This window comes from Salvelinus alpinus, chromosome 11 (genome assembly GCF_045679555.1).
Source record: "Salvelinus alpinus chromosome 11, SLU_Salpinus.1, whole genome shotgun sequence".
NCBI lineage: Eukaryota > Metazoa > Chordata > Actinopteri > Salmoniformes > Salmonidae > Salvelinus > Salvelinus alpinus.
In genome coordinates, this window is record NC_092096.1 from 54,042,903 (window position 1) to 54,064,161 (window position 21,259).

Genomic DNA, 21,259 nt, shown 5'->3' on the forward strand with positions numbered 1-21,259 from the left:
AGGGCCTTCAAATCTGTCCCATCCCACAACATTCATCAGTTTATCTCTGACCCACTCAGGGAGATTCCTGCAGAGTCTGGCATAGAGGAGGTTTTCAGTGGTATCAGAGGAGTCGAACCTCTCAGTGGTTTCTCCTTGCCACTCTGTCTTAAGTTTATCGATCCAGTCGAGGATATCATCATATCAGTGAAAAGAAGTTAACCCAGTCTGGCAACGTCCCTGGTGGTGGGAAACATTTCCCTCAACTGCCGGTAGAGAGCTTGTCTGAAATGGGTAAACGGCAGTTCGACATGGCCTTGAGTAAGTTGTAGTTGATTCCAAACGGTGTCACACTGTCCAGGGGTCAGGACCTTAGCCATGAGACCTCTGAGGTCACCCAGGCACAGCTGATTGTGTGAGGCTATAACAGTCTCAAAGGTGTGAATGCACCTGTCTGCTCCTTTAGATAGGCGGGGCAATGGTTTCGCTGCTGTGTCCAAGTTCCCAAAACTCCATGGTTTGTAATCATGGTACGGTTGTCCTGTACCAGAGGTTTTTATCACCAGAGGGTAAGTTCCCACAGGACGGTCATCTTCACCTGGCTGTGTCTACATCCATTCAGTTCGTTTCATCTCCAGTCTCTGTGATGTTCGGAGCAGTATGTTTTTAAATTCACCCTGTAATAGTGCTACCTCACTTTGCACCATGTTTGATAGGCGCCTCAATGTCTCCCTCGATTGATCCAGTTGCTGTTTTATGTTCTGTTGGCCGCCGGCATGCGCTCGGGAGTCCTTGTGACTCTCGCAAGACCCATCTTCTTCTTCATCTTCAGTTCCACTTTCGTGTTCTTTTAATTGTTCACGTTCTCTCTCCTCTCTCTTCTTTTCTTCCCACTGTCTTATGTATTGTTCACTTCTTGCTCTTTCTTCACTTTCCGCTCTCTCTCGTCTTATCTCCTCTTCTCTTCTTTCCCTTCGTTAAGTTACTTCGACTTATCCTTTTGTCTCTGTCTTTATCATCGCAATGTCGTCTGATTTTGTCAACAGCTTTATCCATTTCTCTCTGCACCTTATTTTCTTGAGCTGCCATGAGGTCCTTTGCCGTGGCACCTCTAGGGTAGAGAGGCGTTGAGTGTGCCCTGGCATCATTCCATATATCCCCTAGTTCTTGATACATTCTACCCGGTGGCGGTGGTGGAGAAGAATTATCACCTGGGGCTACTAGTTCGTTTGGGAGTAGTGGATAAATTCCTTTAAACCTATCTCCGCAGTAGGGAAGGGATGGTGGAGCATATGGTGGAGCGCTGCATTCTAGAGGAAACTTCTCTGTCTTGACGGAGGCAGGGTCTTTGATCTTTGTTAACTGTTTCTTTAAGCAGGTAGCCTTCTGTTGAGTCCAGAATAGGTTACCTTCAGTTTTCAACATTGCTAAAGCAGTCACAGAAAACAGGGTGGATCTTTTAAATTTTCCTTGGTTTTATTTACCTGTCTTCTTTACACGATATTCTGTACATGTTGATACTTGGTTTTCTTAAATGACCCATCTGTGGGCCATCTATATTCAGAGGCGTCTTTTGTCCAATCATGCCATTTCTTGAAACCCAGGTTGTCTTTTTCCATAGTGGGGAATTTCCCAATTAAAAACTGTAGAGGGGTGGAGGGTTTCATTGCGACCGGCCCCTCAGACAACTCCGAGCTCCCGTCTGCCATATCTCAAAAAAAATATTTTAGGCTCTGTGTGTAATGTAAAGATAAATGAACTGCAAAATATCCCTATATGTGCATATAATCTATCCCTTACGTCATGTACGTGTATTGAGAACAGGGTGATAAGTAAATGATGATTGAATACCATGTAATGTATGGGTGGTGTAAAATAAATGTCCTCCATGGAGCAACCACGGAACAGTAAAAGGTTCAAGATGATTTATAACTGGTATAAGTTCTGGTATAACCCCCACTACGATTCTGGTATAACCCCCACTACGATTCTGGTATAACCCCCACTACGATTCTGGTATAACCCCCACTACAATTCTGGTATAACCCCCACTACGATTCTGGTATCCCTGTGATAATGTTCTCCTTACAAAGGAGAAACTACTACTTCAAAACTAGTTCATTCTAAAATAACATGGGTCAATAACACATTGGTAGGTCTATTTCCTAATACAGCAAGGGTGTATGCATTAAGGTTTATACCCCCACAGGCAACTCTTCGAGCATCTGATCTGAATGTCCATTCAGTTCATTCAAATACACGGGCATTATAGGTTTTATAACTAACTCCTGATTTAATGTTCCACCATCCAGTCATAACACACAGAAAACATCATAAACGGAACAATAACAAATTCAGTTATCAGAAAATATTTCAACAACTCAATTCTATCAACAATCCACATTTTATACTTGGAATTTGTGCCCTAAGTCCTATCACCAAGTCTCACAATCATAAACATTTAACCCAGGAATGTATAACCTATTTCCACCTAGGTGGTCTGTGCTTCCTCCCACGGGTTGTCTAACAATAATTTCACACTTTCAATTATTCCACTATTACAGAGAAATGTAGGTTCGTATAAATTTAACAGCGAGGCACCACTTACTTGCCAGAATGACTCATTAACCACAATGTGCTATAGCAAATTACAGACTTCAGATATAACAGACGTCTGCTTACCTTATAATTTTGTAGTGCTTGCACGTGGATCAATGGTTAGTCCAGCCAAGTGGTCACTCGCTCCTGGCTAGTACGCCAAATTGTTGGTCAATTTCTTCAACAGATGATCAGGTCTATATAATTATCAAACATACATATTGGTAGTAGAAAGGAAACACAGACTCTTTGTTTAAGTATTAAAATTCTCCTTTAGTAATAACATTTATAGGCAGAAGTTGGTACAGAGTACAGTATATCCCCAGTCCTCCTTGCGTGACTTTCCCTGGCAACAACATTTTAATAAATCTAACCTCCCCCTGACAGCAACAACCATGTGTCAGCAATTAAAAGCTCGGAAGTGGGTTTGACCGAAACTTGACCTTTCATCACAGGTATAGGGTCATAACAAGGTGAACGAGTCTAAGCATCTTCTGACAGGTGGCTGTTTTCATCAGGCCTGCTGCAACCTTGTGTTCTCAGAAAACCAGTCTTATTCTCAGAACCACAGATAGCCACGGTGGGGCCCAGACAGGAGTCTGAGCGTAGGCGGTTTCCGCCTTCTGATAGTGTCTGAAGGGCACAACACTCAAAACAGGTGTTAACACACACACAGAGGTCTTTACAGTTTATCATACCACAATTTATTAACCCTTTAAAAGGTATGAGGCCTTGTTTTAACCCCTTCAGTTCCTGTGATCGTCCTCGAGGCACGTGTCCGGAACTTTCATCACGCACACCTGTCCCCTATTCCCACTGATTAGTATTTGTATAAGTGTGCCCTTTGGTTTCCATGGTCTTGTTGATTATTGTTACTATGTCCGTTGGTGCGTGTGAGTACCTGTGCTGTGTGTTCTGGGATTTCGTGCCCTTGTGGATTGCGCAGATGATTACGGGTCTCGTCCCGTGTGTTAATCATCGTGCGCGCGTGTTATTTATTCAAGGTACTCCACGCTCTTTTGTTTGGGTTTCAACCCTGTGTTTTTGTTACGTGTTTGAATGGTCTTCGTCCCCGTGCACGCAGTAATTTGGGTGAAATAAAAAACCATTTTACGCATTCCTGCATCTGTCTCCCGAATCATTCATACCAACATGACATTTGGTCTTTAATCTGTTACTATAACCTAACAGCTTCAGACACATTCATAATTTACTCTGATTGTTCCTATTTTCAACTATTTTGTAATTAAAATATTCTTTCTTGGCCTTCTATATCATCCTGTTGACCTCATTTCTTAATTTCTTATCGTCTATAAATATATAATCTGCCCTGGATTTCCTAAACTCCAGAAAGCGTTCATTTCTACGCTTAATTGCCTTTAAAATTTTATAATTTATCCATGGTTCAGTTCTTTGCTTAATTCTAACCTTTTTTTTTACTGGAGCCTGCTTATCTACAGCATGTAAAAACAATGATTTAAAATGGCCCCAGGCATTCTCCACCTCAATGCATTTCAATACAGCAGACCAGTCCAATTTGCTCAAACAATTAACAAAAATATCTGCACCATAATTCTTCATAGCCCTCATTTTTATTAAGTTATGACAATTAAAAACTTTTCTGAACCTTCCTATTACAGAAAATGATGGAATGATCACTGAGCCCATAGTTTACAACCCTACTATTTGATATCCTTGATCTATCCGACACCAACACAAGGTTAATGATGGTTTGGGTAGAAGGACAGACCCTGGTGGGCTCATTAATCAGCTGGTATAAAGCAAACATATTACAAAAATTCTTAAGAGCTTTAAAAGTAGCATGGCCCTTTTAGAGCATATCTGTATTAAAATCACCAGTAACAATAACCTCTGATTTACCAAAGTCTGTACAGTTGGAACAAGTCTCCAACAATTCATAAAACTTGTACTGGTCTGGTGGTCTATAACAGGTTCCAACTACAATAGGTTTACATTTTGGTTGCTTGCTTTCCTAAAGTCTACCAACCTTGCCAGCAGGCATGTCAGCTAAGATAGGTAGGCAAGCTAGCTGCTCTAACTTGATTGATAGCCTGAAATGGCATCTTGGTAGTTAGTTATGAGGTTGGGAGATTGGGAACCTATCTGGGCTAAACAGGGCAAATCTGAGGGGGTACGTGCACCTGTGCCCCATATGAGCATGACGCCCCTGCTATTGACTGCCTGTCTGTGTCTATGCTGTGATTGCTATACATAGCTTGCCTAAATGGCTGCATGTAACTCCCCTCCTGAAAAAATAACATGAAATTGCTAGACAACCTTTTTGTGTCGTTCCTGCTTATGTTTGCAATAGCCTATTGTTACAACAGACAAATAACTAAGTTTGTAATAACTGTTTTGTGTACAGGTGGCAGTAGAGTCACATAGTGACTGAGCACTGAGCAGCAGCTGAATGGAGGTAGGCTAGTGGATCCTGCATGCTCAGAAATCTCAGTATTTTTGCAACAGTAAGCCTGGTTCTAGAAAATCCGGAACCGCAGTCACTATGTTTGAAGAAATGGTCTGTGTAAGTGGGCGTTCCCTGTCTCGTGTGAGCATGCTTTCCCGCGTGAGACCAATGGCTCTGGTTTACTTATTGTCCCCTCCCCACTCAATTAAATTTCAATTTTAGGGCTTTATTGGAATGGGAAACATATGTTAACATTGCCAAAGCAAGTGAACTAGATAATAAACAAAAGTGAAATAAACAATACAAATTAACAGTAAACATTACACTCACAAAAGTTCCAAAAGAATAAAGACATTACAAATGTAATGATCTCCCCACCCGCCCCAACCAGAAATATTTTTTTGCAAGTGATCTCCCTTCTGGGGCACCCGCTCTGCGGGGCGGGGGAATAGGTAGACAAGAGAGACCCTGCCCAATCCGAAAAAAATAGGGAGTGGGGTGTCTCGCTTTCTCTACTGTCGCTGTCGTGAAGATACTATGTATGTCCACGCATCCTGGCGCAAAGCAAACAGCATAGCAACTTCTTGCTTTGCCATCTGCTTGCATGCAAACTACTTAGTTGGTTACCACATCTCTCTTCGCCTGGCCAACATGGCACAGACTCAACTCTGGGGGTACGTACCTTACCCCCAGAGTCTCCAGAATAAAATGCTGAAGGTGGAGCTGTAAACTTCGGTTCTCCATCCTCAAAATCTTGCGCGTTTACCGCAAGAGGGTTGTATTCAATGATGTGTATAAACCCTGGATGTCTGACAGGGGGCGCTGTATTGAATCCACCGTGCAGTCATCTTGGTAATCCTCCATTAAAAACAAATATATATATAAATGCACTTATTTATGTCTACATTCGTTTATGACACGTTTATTATATTACAGACACCTGAATGCATACTTTTAAATTGTATTATGTTAGCTAAACATACAAATAAAACAATGAAAAATATATTTAAAGTATTTTTTTAGAGAGTACTAATGTTAATGTCCCCACTACAACGACAAAAATACTTAAATTACATGTCATTTTTTCTTGAAACATTTCACTGAAATATTGTGGAATTCCATTCATTCCTATGGAGGACTGCACCGAATGGGAAGTGACAACATGGCCGACTGGTTTCTTCATAGCCTCTCAATGGCCAATTGCATTCAAGGGTTTGTGTACATTATTGATCGTATCCAATTACGTAGTCCTTCTCAGGAGGGAGAGAGAAGAGAAAAACCTCGTTGGCCACGAATTCCTTCTGCCGAGATAAGGGAATGCTCGATATCTTTATTTTCTGGAGCATTAAGGGTAGGTACGCTAGCTAACGAAACAATAAGTGAGTGTAATTTGAAGCCTGACTGAAGTTTGCTCGCTGCGAATGGATTTCATGCCCCCTTTTGTTTTGCCAGCTACTGTAGCTAGCAGCTAACGTTACTGTAGCAAGCTAGCTAGCCTCCATCGATTTTACATACGTGGATAATGTTGGTCAAATTGTTAGCTAGCAAAATCTTGGAAATGCATTCTTTTTGCGGTATATTTTCATTTGATCAGCTAGAGGGTAAGATGCTTGCTAACTTTAGGGGGCTAGTTAACGACAGTTAAGAAATTTGGACGTCATCAGTCATATCTATGCCATGGTCTATGCTTTTTACTGGGTGATCCCAATGTCTGGCACTGATACAACCTCTGAGTAGATGACTTTATGTCGTAAATTTAAGTTTACTTATCTCCACGATATTATAGTACAGGTATCAAAATTAGAGCTAGGATGTGTGACCACAATATTGGATATGGTAAGAATACCACTGAAGTTATGAATTGGTTATAGATGAAAGTGGTAGACATTGACATCAAATATTATTTACAAAGTTACAGAACATCAATAACTGATCATCATATTCCCCTGGCTAGGATTCTTCTTCAGTGGTTATCAGGAGTGTGATCTAAAGATGACATCACGATCCAGCCCAACTGGCTTTTCTAATTTTCTTGACAGTTACTGTCAACAACACTGAGCCAAGAAGGGGCAGTTCAATCATGCCCTCAACACAGAAGAACCCATTGGGCTTTGGCGAGCGAAGAAAGCTGGACATCTCTCAACCTTTGCAGCCTTGAAGGAGGCTGGTGGTGTTGCCCTCGAACACAACTTGGATCGTGTGTTTGGACTCTGCAGCAGTCACCAGTTCACCTCTTGGATATAGATGGAGGACCATGTCTGCTTGTGAGTCTGTTTGACCCAACATCCTGACAGGAGCACTGTCTGAGGAAGAGCAAACATGTCCCTCTCAGTGAGTAGAAATCGTGTGTGTGTGTGTGTGCACGTGTATGCTTTTGTATGAGAGATGGTGGATAAAGCGGGCACAGATGGAAAGGCGCCCAACTGGTGACATGGCACTATACTGCTGTTTCAATCCAGGGTACTGTTTGAATACTTTAAAAAATGCATGATCCTTTCTTCTTTGGGAGAATCATCATGACGTAACTGGATCGGGCATGTTTAAGGACATTTGGCTGAAGTGAACCTTTCATTTTCCCCATCAAATACTGTCAAATCAGTGATTACATCATTCAGGGAGGGGAATGAATGAAGGATGCGTTTTTAAGTAATTGAACATTGTCCTGGCTTCCATCCACTTGAGCTGGTGTTTGAGTAGAGCTCTTTTCATTGGGCGGTGTGCAAACCGTAGCAATGTGTTTTGCAACCTAAAACAAAAATCTAATTGGACAATCAGACACTGTTTCACTTTGTTTGAAAACGTTTCCTTGAGACTGAACATGGCCCGGGGCTCCGCTTGTCTCTCTATAGCCAATCCCCAGGAGGTTAGGGCTTTGAAAAGGAGAAGATGATAGGAGGGCCAAGGGATGGCAATTAAACCCCAAACTAGAGACAGATGTTGCCTACACCCTCCCTTCCTTTTCTCATTACCATTTACTCCTCTTGTCTTTTAAATAATTGACCTCCCTCCTCTCACTGTCTCTTTTCTCTTCCCCCTATAAGTAAATAATGTGTGCAGTGACTGAATATGCAGTGATTCAGCACTTATATCAGTATGTATTTATTCATTATGTGACTGTGCTCTGAATGAGTCTCTCTCTCTCTCTCTCTCTCACACCACACTGTTTTGTTTTGCTCCTCCCACCCCATCTTTCTCTTCTATTCACTAAGACTGTTATACAAATAGCTATTCTCAATCTCTTTCTTGGCATCAAGTCAATGCATTTGTCTATGTCCAGTCAGTATGTAGATGTGTGCCTCCCAGTGTGAAGTCAGGCCATCTCTCTGTCTCTGCATGCATTTCTATCTTCAGTCTGTATGTACCCCTATGAGTAGGGCCCAGAGTTTTTCCAGACCACGTGTTAACTAGGATAGTGATGATTGTTTGTGAATCTCGCTTTATTTCTGAGTAATTATTGTGTAATAAGTGATTTTTTCTTTTTTGGTTATATCTTTTTTGCTCTCCTCAGACGGTGCTGGCGAAGGCCCTGTTTGACAATGCAGCAGAGAGCCCTGAGGAGCTGGCCTTCCGGAAGGGAGACATCCTGATGGTTCTAGAACAGGAACAGGCAGGGGGTCCTGGCTGGTGGCTCTGCTCCCTCCACGGGCGCCAGGGCATCGCCCCCGCCAACCGCCTCCGCCTCCTCCACACCGCCCCCGCCCCAGGGGTTGACTCCAGACCCCCCAGCCGCGCACCCAGCGAGGACTCTGTGTACCTCTCCCCAGGCCCCCTGGCCCGCACGGCAGTCTCCACGGAGGATGTGGATGGGGTCTACCGCACCCCACCTGGCCTGGGGGAGGCCCTGTACCAGAGCCCAGGGGCGGTGCCTGTCGCCTCTAGACCAGGGGTCCTCCGGCAGGCCGAGGTAGGGGGTCGCCCCCGCTCCCGCTCCAGCTCCGGCACACGCCCCTGTCCCGATTGGGGCGTTGGGGTGACAGGCCGCCCCCGCTCGCCATCCCTCCGGTCCAGAGGCACAGACTCCGCTGGGAGCCTCTATCAGACCCCCTCCACCCCCACAGCTCTCGGGCCCCAGCACCACAGGGGTCTGGCTGGAGACCCTGGACCAGAGAATGTCTACCTGGCCCCGGGTGGGATTCCTCGGGCGGTGGGTCCAGCTCCAGAGGGGCCAGAGGACAACACTTATCTGGTCCCCAGGGAGACTGTAGCGGCGGTAGGCCACTCTAACGGCTGTTACCTGGTCCCCAGAGGGACAGTCCTGCCCAGCGAGGAGGTCTACCAGACCCCCACAGGAGGGTTAGTCGGGGGGGCTGTGTCGACCCAGGTTACCCCCATCACTACTAGGGTCCTGGAGGCTCAGAGCTTCACCCCTTCACAGATAAACGGGGGCGGGGGAGCCCCCCTTAAGCCCCTCACCCCTCAATCCAAACTGGCACAGGACACCCCTCAGATGATGTACCAGACCCCCACCCCTGTGGGAGCAGGGATTCTCAGGACTCCACCCGTCCTTGCACAGGGATCCCCCAAACCTCAGCTGAAAGGGGCGACCCCTAAAACCCCAGGGACCCTCGGTGGTCAGGGTGGAGTGCCCTCCACCCCTCCCATCACCAGGGGGAAGCTAGCTCCTGCTGCTTCCCTCAGGGGTTCCCCCTTGCTGGCCAGAGCAGGACAGGGACAAGGCCGGGTGCCTGGATCCCCAAACATTGCTCGTAAGCCCCCTCCTCCAGCCCCTCCAGTGAGGGGGGTAACCAGAAAAGACTTTCCCCAATCCGTAACCCCTGTATCCACCTCTCAGCCTGCCCTCTCCACCGCCCAGTCGACTCCTGTACCCCAGTACCAAGAGAGCAAAGATGGAAGGATGGCGTCGGATGAAAAGAAGCAGAATGGGCAGAATAAGAAAGGCGAGGACGGAGAGTGTGCAGATCCTGATGACGACAGCCTCGATGAACAGGTAAGAGAGAAAGGGAAGACCTTTCCAAGTTCCATGTCCCTGCTCTCTTTCTTTCCTGCCCCTCTTCTTCCATCTCTTTCTCTCCACAATCTCTTGTCATGATTAGGCCCAGAGTTTTTCCCTGTCAAGTCATGTAGTCAGGGAAAACGGCTATCCTAGTTAACCACTAACCACGTTTCCATCTACAGTTTTAGTGCGAGTAAAGTCATACCGTTTAAGAGAAAAAAATCACGACAGCTGTGATGGAAACAGGGCGTTTTGGTATTAACTTGATAAATGCCGGCAGATAATTTGTTCGTTCGACATGGTGGAATCTTTTTGTCTCAGTAAAATTAATTATGTGAGAAATGGCGGTGGAAACTCCTTTTTTTTTAATGTGCAAATATTGATATAATAACCATCATATCGAAGTAAACTTGGAGTGACGATGACATGGTGTGTGGTCCTCCCACTACGACTCGGGAATCCATGCAGTTTATGGGAAACCTTGCAGTTTATTGGGCTACATATGAAATAAGTGATGAACTTCACAGGGCGGTGAATGTGCACGGTGATGACCTTGATCCTCATTTCCAATAAATATCGAGGGTCTTATTCTGGTGACATGATGATTGATGCTTGACTGCCGATTGACAAATACAAATATTCTCTCTCTTGTCCATAATTAACTCATCATGTAGACTAGACAACCCGCACAGTCTACCTGCACTGTATCTGTGAGCTGTTGGCTAGAGAGTGCATGCCAAGACCAGAGTAGGAATATTTTGGTACTTAATGTAACACAACACTATCAGTAGAGTTGAAAATGCGATGGAAATACATTGAACATTCGATTTTTATGCGGTACATGAAACCTGAAGCGGGAAAGTATAATTTGTGTGGGGAAATGCGCATAATTTCTTTATGCGGATTTTTGAATATTCGCATGAAAATCTATCGCCAATTGGATGGAAACCTAGCTTATGTGAACTATATATCTGACATTGTGACCTTGTGCTTATAACAAGCGTATAACAGTCTTATAACATGCTGTCTGCTTGGTCTCCTAGGTGTATGATACTCCTCCCAGGAGTAGGTGGCAGCGGCCAGCCCCAGCAGCGCTGTGTGACGATGACAGCATCTACAACACCCCACGCTCCCTTCCACCACACACTGACCTAGAGTCAGAGGTCAGTCAGAATCCTTCCTCTACAGTACAGAGACCATCGGTCTCCTCTCTCTCACTCCGTATTTCTCTCTCCCCCTCTATTTATTTGTCCCTCTCGCTCTTCTCCCCCCCCCCCATAGCTCTCAACTTTCCCTCACCTGTTCTTCTCTCCCTCGGCCTCTCCCTTTCCGCCTCACTCCCCCCCACCCCTCTCTCTCTCTAACCCCCTCTTTCTCTCTCAACTTTCCTCCACCTGTTCCTTCCTCCCACAGCCCCGCTCTCTCTGTCACACCTGTTTCGCTGTCTGCTGCAATCCAGTCTGTCTGGTCTGAATAGTGCTGCTGCTATTTTCTCCCTGTCACACCCAGCTGTTTATACTGCAGTGGGAATGTATAAACCAGGCTATACAATCTCCTCCTCTTTTCTCCTCCCTAGAATATACATCTATAACAAACAGTACTAATGACCTTAGAATGACTGATTTCGAAAGACTTCAAGAACAATGACAGTAATAGTAGAGCTTTTTCTCTCTCTCCTTCCGTCTCTCAGGTCTATGATGTTCCCACCATCATACTTAGCACATCGTCAGAGCCCCAGCAGCAGACTGTCAACGTCCCAACGTCTGTTATTACTGATGAATCGGAGGAGGACGTTTACAGCCTCCCAACCCTTCCTGGCCTACACCTGGGCCTGGACATGTCCACCATCGCCCCTCTAGAGGGGACGGAGCACGGCCAGGTCTACTCTGTCCCCGGCTCAGGGAAGAGGGCTCCGCTTGGGCTAGGCGAGGGCAGTGACCCGGGGTCCACCACCGAACCGGACTGTGGCGTCTATGACATGCCCGCTCTCACCCTTGACGTCTTGCCCTCTTCGACGATGTCAACGTCGTCTTCGTCTTCCACACGTCGGTTATCGGTATCCAGTAATGGGTCTGGTGACGTTCAATGGAGGAACTCGCTTTCGGGCCTTGTCCAATCGGTGCTTAGCTCTGCCTCGGGTGCCCCTGCCTCCTCGAGGGACCTGGCAACCTCACTGGCTGAGATCCTGTCCGTCTGGAAGTCGAGTCAACCTGACGAGGTCCCTCCCCCTCTCCAGCAGGCTTGGGCCCGTCTCTCAGACCTACTTCCTGCTTTGTCCGCCGGTGGCCACGCCCCTCCGTCGGATACTCTTCTCTCTATGGTCCAACGAGCGCTGGAGGACTCCACCATCCTATTTCAGACCCAGGGGCGGCCCCGCCTCCCTTCCCAGGACTCCCTCTCCCGAAGACCCCTACCCGCCCTGCCCGTAGCCGAGGTGAAACCAGTAGGGAGCAGTATGGGACCACGCAAAGGTAGCTGGATCCAGGAGAGACCCTTACCCCCCACCCCCCAGCCAGGGTTCCCCCTGCCCCCCGCACAACCCTCCACTGTGACCATGTCCATCACTGTGGGGCAGAGCGACGGAGAGGAGGGGATGGGGAACGAGTACGCAGGAATAGGTCTGACACCTGCCCCGGCACCACTTCCTCTTGGAGACAGTGTGGGATACGTGAAACTGCAGGTCAGTCTTCAGTCTTGCTGGCACTTGTCTGCATTTTCCATTGCGTTTTACTCATTAAGCAGACACCTTTATTTAATAAGTGCGCTTGCTGGATTGTTTATCCAGTTGTTTTAATAGACAGTATCTGATGTTTGGGCCCATAGCTGTGTGTGTAAAAGTGAGGTATCTATCTCTTTTCCTCCCCAGGGAAAGCCAGAGCCTCTCTCAGATGCCCGGACAGAGAATAGGTCAAACCAGACCCTTCACACCAGGGAGCCTAGGGTAAAACACACAATCATTCTCACACCACACGTACTGTCCAATTGTCACACAAGCGCTCACACAATCTCATTCTCTCACACACACTCCATTTTAACACCCATCACCACACAACATTAACTTTCACACCACGTACACTCACTACGCTCTCAGATGAATCATTGATTCTGTTTGTGTATTTACTGATGAGCTCCTACCAATGTTCCCTTATTTTTTGGGGCACTGAGATCAATTCTAGGTCTTGTGAGCGGGAACTTGAATGTTGTAAGAATTGCATTGTGTTGTATGATGCAAGAAACCACTTTATAAAATAAATAATTACCATACAGAGAAGTAGACAATGTAGACTACCCCTCTGTCTATTGGCTTATTTGCAAAAACACTGCCCCTTTTTTTTAACACACGCTTTTTACCTGACTGGCTTTTTGAAATGTAGCCTATACGTTTTGTGCTCTTGTAGGAAGCAGTAACTCCCCAAAGCTGACCTATACTTATCTGTAACTAGGCTAATGACTTGCCAACTAGCAAAGAATGTCAACAAATGTGTATACTGCGCTCTGATCTGAAAAGCGTATTCACTCGCGGGTGATTTCAAAGGCCGCTCTTCAAATCAAATTTTATTGGTCACATGCACATGGTCAGCAGATGTTAATGCGAGTGTAGCGAAATGCTTGTGCTCTAGTTCCGACCGTGCAGTAATATCTAACAAGTATTCTAACAATTTCACAACAACTACCTTATACACACAAGTGTAAAGGAATTAATAAGAATATGTACATATAAATATATATGGATGAGTGATGGCCGTGCGGCATAGGCAAGATGCAGTAGATGGTATAGAGTACAGTATATACATATGAGGTGAGTCATGTAGGGTATGTAAACATTATATAAAGTGGCATTGTTTAAAGTGACTAGTGATACATTTATTACATCCAATTTTTGTATTATTAAAGTGGCTAGAGATTTGAGTCAGTATGTTGGCAGCAGCCACTCAATGTTAGCGATGGCTGTTTAACAGTCTGATGGCCTTGAGATAGAAGCTGTTTTTCAGTCTCTCGGTCCCAGCTTTGATGCACTTGTACTGACCTCGCCTTCTGGATGATAGCGGGGTGAACAGGCAGTGGCTCGGGTGGTTGTTGTCCTTGATGATCTTTTTGGCCTTCCTGTGACATCGGGTGGTGTAGGTGTCCTGAAGGGCAGGTAGTTTGCCCTTGGTTATGCGTTGTGCAGACCGCACTACCCTCTGGAGAGCCTTGCGGTTGTGGGCGGAGCAGTTGCCATACCAGGCGGTGACACAGCCCGACAGGATGCTCTCGATTGTGCACCTGTAAAAGTTTGAGTGTTTTTGGTGACAAGCCAAATTTCTTCAGCCTCCTGAGGTTGAAGAGGCGCTGTTGCGCCTTCAACACTCTGTCTGTGTGGGTGGACCATTTCAGTTTGTCCGTGATGTGTACGCCGAGGAACTTAACTTTCCACCTTCTCCACTACTGTCCCGTCGATGTGGATAGGGGGTGCTCCCTGAGCTGTTTCCTGAAGTCCACAATCATCTCCTTTGTTTTGTTGAAGTTGAGTGTGAGGTTATTTACCTGACACCACACTCTGAGGGCCCTCTCCTCCTCCCTGTAGGCCGTCTCGTCGTTGTTGATAATCAAGCCTACCACTGTAGTGTCGTCTGAAAACTTGATGATTGAGTTGGAGGCGTGCATGGCCACGCAGTCATGGGTGAACAGGGAGTACAGGAGAGGGCTGAGAACGCACCCTTGTGGGGCCCCAGTGTTGAGGATCAGCTGGGTAGAAATGTTGTTTCCTACCCTCACCACCTGGGGGTGGCCCGTCAGAAAGTCTAGGACCCAGTTGCAGCAGACTGGGATAGGGATTGATTGAATATGTCCGTAAACACACCAGCCAGCTGGTCTGCGCATGCTCTGACGACGCGGCTAGGGATGCCGTCTGGTCCGGCAGCCTTGCGAGGGTTAACACGTTTAAATGTTTTACTCACGTTGGCTGCGGTGAAGGAGAGCCCGCAAGTTTTGGTAGCGGGCCGTGTCAGTGGCACTGTATTGTCCTCAAAGCGAGCAAAGAAGTTGTTTAGTTTGTCTGGGAGCAAGATGTCGGTTTCTGCGACGGGGCTGGTTTTCTTCTTGTAGTCTGTGATTGACTGTAGACCCTGCCATATACGTCTCGTGTCTGAGCCGTTGAATTGCGACTCTACTTTGTGTCTATACTGACGCTTAGCTTGTTTGATTGCCTTGCAGAAGGAATAGCTACACTGCTTGTATTCGGTCATGTTTCCGGTCACCTTACCATGATTAAAAGCAGTTGTTCGCGCTTTCAGTGTTGTGCGAATGCTGCCCTCAATCCATGGTTTCTGGTTGGGGAAGGTTTTAATAGTCACAGTGGGTACAACATCACCGATGCACTTGCTAATAAAATCGCTCACCGAATCCATGTATACATCAATGTTGTTGTCTGAGGCTATCCAGAACATATCCCAGTCCAAGTGATCTAAGTACTCTTGAAGCGTTGAATCAGATTGGTCGGACCAACGTTGAACAGACCTGAGCACTGGCGTTTCCTATTTTAATTTCTGTCTATAGGCTTGGAGCAACAAAATTGAGTCGTGGTCAGATTTGCCGAAGGGAGGGTGAGGGAGGGCTTTGTATGCGTTGCGGAAGTTAGTAGCAATGATCCAGAATGCTGCCAGCCCAGGTCGCGCATTCGATATGTTAATAAAATTTAGGGAGCCTTGTTTTCAGATGAGCTTTAAAATCCCCAGCTACAATAAATGCAGCTGCAGGATATGTGGTTTCCAGTTTACGTGGAGTCCAATTAAGTTCTTTCGGGGCCGTCGAGGTGTCTGCTTGGGGGGAATATACATGGCTATGATCATAATCGAAGAGAATTCTCTTGGTAGTTAATGCGGTTGGCATTTGATTGTAAGGAATTCTAGGTCAGGTGAACAAAAGGACTTGAGTTCCTGTATGTTGTTATGATCACACCACGACTCGTTAATCATAAGGCATCCACCCCCGCCCTTCTTCTTACCAGAGAGATGTTTGTTTCTGTCGGCGCGATGCGTGACGAAACCGGGTAGCTAAACCAACTCTGATAACGTATCCCAAGTGAGCCACGTTTCCTCTTAGGCTACCGCCGCCAATAGAATTCTTCCCTGTTGAGCTCTAGCTCTGCCTTCAACAAAATCAGACAAAATTTTGCAAAGGTAGATTTGTTTTGGTTTGTTGCATTGAAAAGTGGCTGAAATAATGTTGATTCGATCACAGAAAAAACATGGATCTATATAATGCCAACTAATGGGGCGAATTCAGTGAAGTTCAATCGCTGCTCAGCCTAGCATTTCTTCTGCGCGGCAGTCCTGGAGGAGGTGCGCGCAACCACTCATGCGCTCAGCTTAGAGGGAACGTTGGCTTGGACTGTCCTTCAGTCCAGTGAGTCAACATTGATCTACCTAACTGTAGGTTACATTGACAGTAAACCTGCTCTCTCTCTGCCCCTTTATCCAGTTTCAACCTGCCTGGATCAACTCAATTTGTTTACCTTAACAGTATCTCTCCCTAAATCTCACCGTTCTCTCCTTCTGCCATTTTTATGCTCACTAAATCTCTAGGCTTAGGTTGCATTGACTTGTGTCATAGGCACACAACAAGAGGTCATCTGTGATTCTAAGAATTTGACATAATAGACAATTGGGGCCCATGACACAATAAATGGCAGTTCCATGAGTGACAATGTTCATTCTTTACCCTTACAATGATGGCTCTATCTCACTCTCTCTTGTCTGTCTTTCTTTTTCTCTCCATCCAGTTGAGCCCCTCCCCTCCTCTGCCCGTCTCCCTCTCTCTGGAGGACTCAGAGTTGCTCTCCTTCTATTCTTCCCAGTCTCTGTCCCACCTCTCCTGTCTGGCCGATTCCATTGACGTGCTCTTCCGCACCGTGCAGGGGAACCAACCTCCCCGTGTCTTCGTTTCCCGGGGGAAGAGTTTGATCGTGACGGCACACAAGCTGGTGTTCATCGGGGACACGCTCTCCCGCCTCCTGACCTCTCCTGACCTCAGGGCAAAGGTCAGCACACATTTCATGACAGGGTTGTTTTAATTAGGCACACTGTAGCGAAATGTTTTGAAACTGGAAAATGAAAACGAGTTAAGGTAGTCCCTCCCAGTATCATTCAATTTTTCTTCCGTTTGGTGCCTAATGAACACGACGTTGCATTTAATTCTAAATGTAGGGTTTGATATGACATACAAAGATAAAGAACAGCTTGCAACATAATTCATATGAGATTTAGGTCAAGGTTTAAGGCATTAGGGACAAGATTATGGAATTTTAGTTGAGATTAAAATGCATATTGTCCTATGATGAATCCATAATCAATCTCTTTTTGTCTTTCTCTCTCCTTAGATCACAACCTCAGGTGGGCATCTGTGTCAGGCCCTGAAGGCTGTCGTTGTGGCAACGAAGGGGGCAGCCCAGAACTACCCATCAGTCGCTGCCACCCAGGAAATGGTGGACTGCGTGGCCGAGCTGTCCCAGCATGCCGCAGGCTTCTCCGGCCTGCTGCAGCGCCTCGCGGAAATATCTTGACAATATTTCTTCAACGTCTCTTCTTATAACATGTTTACAATACATTTTCTCTCTACTTTGAAATGCCTTAGTTGTTGTTACAATGTGTTCTCTTTCAAATTGAACAGTTTGACGTTTGAAGTGAGGTTGAAACATTGAATTTCAGTCCAGAAGAAGAACTGATCTGTGGCTCAAATTGCCACCTAGTTAGATTTTGTGTGTGTTCTTGTATGTGTGTGTGTTGGTTGGCTTTTGGTTCTTTTAATACCTAGTCACTTCTGTGCTTTTGGTGCCAAGCACACTTTTCATCTTGTGTGTCCTGATGATTGATGAACGCTGTTTTTGTTTGAACCCTGTTCGTGACATTCAGTGTCCCTTGTGGGCCACTGTATTATTGGAGTCAGACTATTTCTGTTCGGTTGCCATTATTTTCTCTTACATTGAAATAACCGTTTCTTTTCTTTTATCTTTGCATCCTTATTTATTGTAGGTAACCCTCCATCCCCCTCTCCAAAAATATAAATCGAGCCTCACATCCTGCTGTTGTTTGTTAGTGCTATGGAGGAGAGCAGGGATAACTTGATGAAGGTGCAGGTGGTGGGTCTGTATGTAAACACCGTGGCAGCTTTACTGTGTGTTTCCGCCTGGGCTTGGTGTTGCATTTGAGAATCAAATGTAATAAAACAACACTTACATTTTTTTTGACTATAGGATGTAAACTATAGGAGTTTAAAAGATGTCTAAATCAGATCTGGGACCAGACCACTCTTTTATCCCCTGCAGTGTCCTACCTTGCAGTCTGGAAGACAGGGAGTGAAAAGAGGAGAATGTGAGTGTTTAAACAGGATTGAGATATGATAGATGGAACGATTGAAAGAGAACCTGAGGGGTGTACTACTCTTGTGAAAGGGATAATGGTGGAGCAGTAGAGCGCTTAGTCGGTCATGTTCGTTCCTACGGTTAGGCCACCAAGTGGAAAACCTGTCTGCAAACTTTTACTTGTCTCCACCTGTCTCGCTTTCCATTCACTCGCTTGTCCCCTCCTCTCTCCTTTTCTCTCGATTTTCCCACAATCATTTCACCTTTCGTCACACACCCTGGCTTTCCCACACAGCTCTAGGTACTAGTTTGGCCATATTCGTTCTTGGGCTACTCCTATCCAATCCTCTCAGATCCTAATAAGTGCATAAGGGGGTATGGGATAGTTGTTCATTTAGGATTGGGGAGCAGGCTTCTAGGCTTTCGTGTTGTTGAAAGGCACTAATTGCCCATTCAAACTCAATGCTACCACCCACACCCTCACTAGTATTGCTGTCTCAAAGTCTATGCAGCAGTGGTATGTTGGTGATAGGAGGATAAAATGAACAAAGATGCATCAGTGCCAAAAAAAGTATGAAGAACTTTCACCAAGCTCTAGTGTTTTTGCCTTTGAGCTCTTCCTAGTGGAAGGTAGCAGTATTTCTACAGAATGCCTGCCTGCACAGCGCACACCACATCCATGGCCTGACAATAGAAAATAATCATAATAATAATTGTATTTATTGATAATTTTGTATTTGCTTTATGATCTGCTTGGCTTTAAGTTGCTTTATTTCTTATATGCACGTATTTAACAGGAATGTTTTCACTTCACACAGTGAATTACATTTTACTACAATAATGGTTCAAAAGAACAAGTGGAGAAGAGCAGTTAGAGTTTGAGATATAATAGGTTTTTTTTAGCCTTTTTTTTTTGTACCAGAATATATTTTTGAAAGTTTTTACACTAAAGTGAATTTGTTGGTATTGGCTCCATGGCAAAAAAAAAAGCCGTATGGATCTATCCAGTCTACACTTCATGAAAGTTGAACACTACAATGATGCCTGACTATGTTCCCCTCAAAATGCACAAATACATTTGTACAATTACATTGATTGTTCTCTCTTGCTGTGGATTATTTCTGATGAAAATATGTCTGTATTTTTAAAAAGGTATTTTAAGTTCACTTTGTTGTTACATGTATTTTTTGTCTATTTTTTTCTGACATATTGTGCACTGTCTGGTTCTGGAAAGGGCGTCAATGACACTCACATGGATAAGTAAGTTTAAATAATGGGAAGTCATTCCAAATATTTTTTGAGGCGTTAACAAGGCTAGTGCAGTATTGGCTGGTAACTACAGTAGGAAAGCGATCTCGCGCCACCCCCTCCGGAGATTTCCGAATCGTGACGTTGGCGGGGATTCGGAGGACGTAGCGACGCCTGTTGGAGCTCGAGCGAGTCGACAGAGCGAGTGACAGGAAAGCAAAATGGCGGATGAAGATGTTACGCTGAATGGTAAACCTCTACAATCGCTCCGTGTGGCAGACTTGAAAGCCGCTTTGGAGCAACGATGCCTCCCTAAAAGCGGGGCGAAAAATACACTCATTAAGCGACTGAAAGGGGTAAGCTTGGCTCAGGTTTTTGCTTCTATCAACAAGCTGGTCAAGTTCAGCAGGAGGCTATAGAGTGGGATTATAGGCCGTGTGTCGGTAGTTCGGGGGAATGCATAATATTTGGCACTCATACCCGTGCGGAGGATTTCAAGTCTAGCGAATTGTGCATCAGTGTGTTTAAAGATGTCGAAGCAAATTTAAAACTATGTCTAGTGTGGTACAACACTCTTCAAAGTTGAGATGTGTTGCACGGCCCGAACTGAAGGCCCAACTGGAGTGTGTGTTTATGCTAGCGAGCTAACTAGCGGTACTAGTCCCTCTACTGTATTTTTGAGCCGCTGTCCTCGGGCCGGCGCTCTGCGAGAGGAGGGGGCAGGGTGATTGGGTACGCGCCTGCCCATATGCGCCTTTTATAGTAGCTCACTAGTTGCATAGTTCGCTTAGCAAGACAAGCATGTTTAGGAGATAATTAACGTGAAATTGCTTTTCTTTTCCTCTTCAATGAACTATTTGCCTAAATTAAATGTTCCTAAACACGGCCATAGCTGAAAAACAAATCGCTTTCCTGCAAACTAGTGCTACATATTAATGTACCCACCATCAATCCCCAATTGCATTGTAATTGCCCCATAAGTGGCGTAATAACTTAATTGCACACAATGCTCAGCAATTACACAAATATAACGACAGGTTTTTTAATCTGCCATGCAGTTTCCTTTGCTTGTGTTATTACAATTTCCTGTGTGTGAAAATGGGCTATTCTTCTCCCGAATTTCCAATTGAATGCAAACTAAAGGTTTGCTGGCACTATAAATTCAATGACCCGAGTCGAATTGGATTTACGCATCGCCGTGCAGCTTTGCCCCTCTTATGTAACTGACATCGACCGATCCCTTTCGCTTCTACGTTCCCTATTTATATGGAATAAAAACGGGTTTGTTCATTATAAGATAATATCCATGCAGAGGACAGGACAGAGAGAACGAGTGTTTTGAGACCCTGCTTCCGACCACGATGATGACGTGTCGGGCATCACTTGCAGCTGCACAGAAACAACTCCAGCTGGAGTTGGCATAGGAACAACAGGTTGTTGTCCTGTCTATGGTGCTACATTTATCTCCCTTATTTGTTGACTGATTTCATGTTTGTGCTTGGAATAATTTGGTTAGTTTTGCTACAATTTAAATGTTTAGTACAGTATTGCTGCTCTCCGATGATGATCCCGCCATGCTAATACTGATGCACCAGACTGAAGGTGTGTCTCTCTGGGTGCAAGTGAGTTAGCCTCACCGTCTCATACTGACTGGATCAGTGTGTGCTGAGGAGAATGAACAAATAGCTCTTACTCACCTACAATTTTGTGA

General features: G+C 45.4%; 2 protein-coding genes and 1 non-coding gene across 7 annotated transcripts in view; all 3 read left to right on the forward strand.

Moving 5' to 3' along the window:
• The first annotated feature begins 6,211 nt into the window (after positions 1 to 6,211).
• Positions 6,212 to 19,466, forward strand: LOC139534427 (breast cancer anti-estrogen resistance protein 1-like). Of its 3 annotated transcripts, none has more exons than XM_071333568.1 (8): positions 6,212 to 6,356; positions 6,960 to 7,336; positions 8,514 to 9,953; positions 11,003 to 11,122; positions 11,650 to 12,639; positions 12,826 to 12,900; positions 16,723 to 16,980; positions 17,320 to 19,466. In XM_071333568.1, exons 2-8 carry the CDS (start codon positions 7,325 to 7,327, stop codon positions 17,500 to 17,502), a joined length of 3,078 nt encoding a protein of 1,025 aa, XP_071189669.1. In that variant the 5' UTR covers positions 6,212 to 6,356; positions 6,960 to 7,324; the 3' UTR covers positions 17,503 to 19,466. The 3 variants fall into 3 exon arrangements, with proteins under 3 accessions (XP_071189669.1, XP_071189671.1, XP_071189670.1); XM_071333570.1 differs by having other exon boundaries at positions 16,858 to 16,980; XM_071333569.1 differs by having other exon boundaries at positions 6,243 to 6,356; positions 7,045 to 7,336.
• A 269-nt stretch (positions 19,467 to 19,735) lies between these two features.
• The window catches only part of LOC139534428 (apoptotic chromatin condensation inducer in the nucleus-like), a 28,723-nt gene continuing 27,199 nt past the window's right edge, over positions 19,736 to 21,259 (forward strand). For all 3 annotated transcript variants that reach the window (XM_071333571.1, XM_071333573.1, XM_071333572.1), the window contains exon 1: positions 19,736 to 19,904. In XM_071333571.1, the coding sequence (XP_071189672.1) occupies positions 19,770 to 19,904 (135 nt within the window). In that variant the 5' untranslated portion in view covers positions 19,736 to 19,769. The remainder of the gene's footprint in view (positions 19,905 to 21,259) is intronic.
• Positions 21,104 to 21,222, forward strand: LOC139534979 (small nucleolar RNA U6-53/MBII-28). Its single transcript, XR_011667064.1, has one exon. It is a non-coding gene; the product is annotated as a small nucleolar RNA U6-53/MBII-28 (small nucleolar RNA).

What these genes read in the sequence shown, in the direction of transcription:
- LOC139534427 (XM_071333568.1), top strand. An exon ending in TGGGATACGTGAAACTGCAG is followed by an intron (nt 12,640 to 12,825) that starts GTCAGTCTTCAG and finishes TTTCCTCCCCAG; the next exon opens with GGAAAGCCAGAGCCTCTCTC. An exon ending in CTCCTGACCTCAGGGCAAAG is followed by an intron (nt 16,981 to 17,319) that starts GTCAGCACACAT and finishes CTCTCTCCTTAG; the next exon opens with ATCACAACCTCAGGTGGGCA.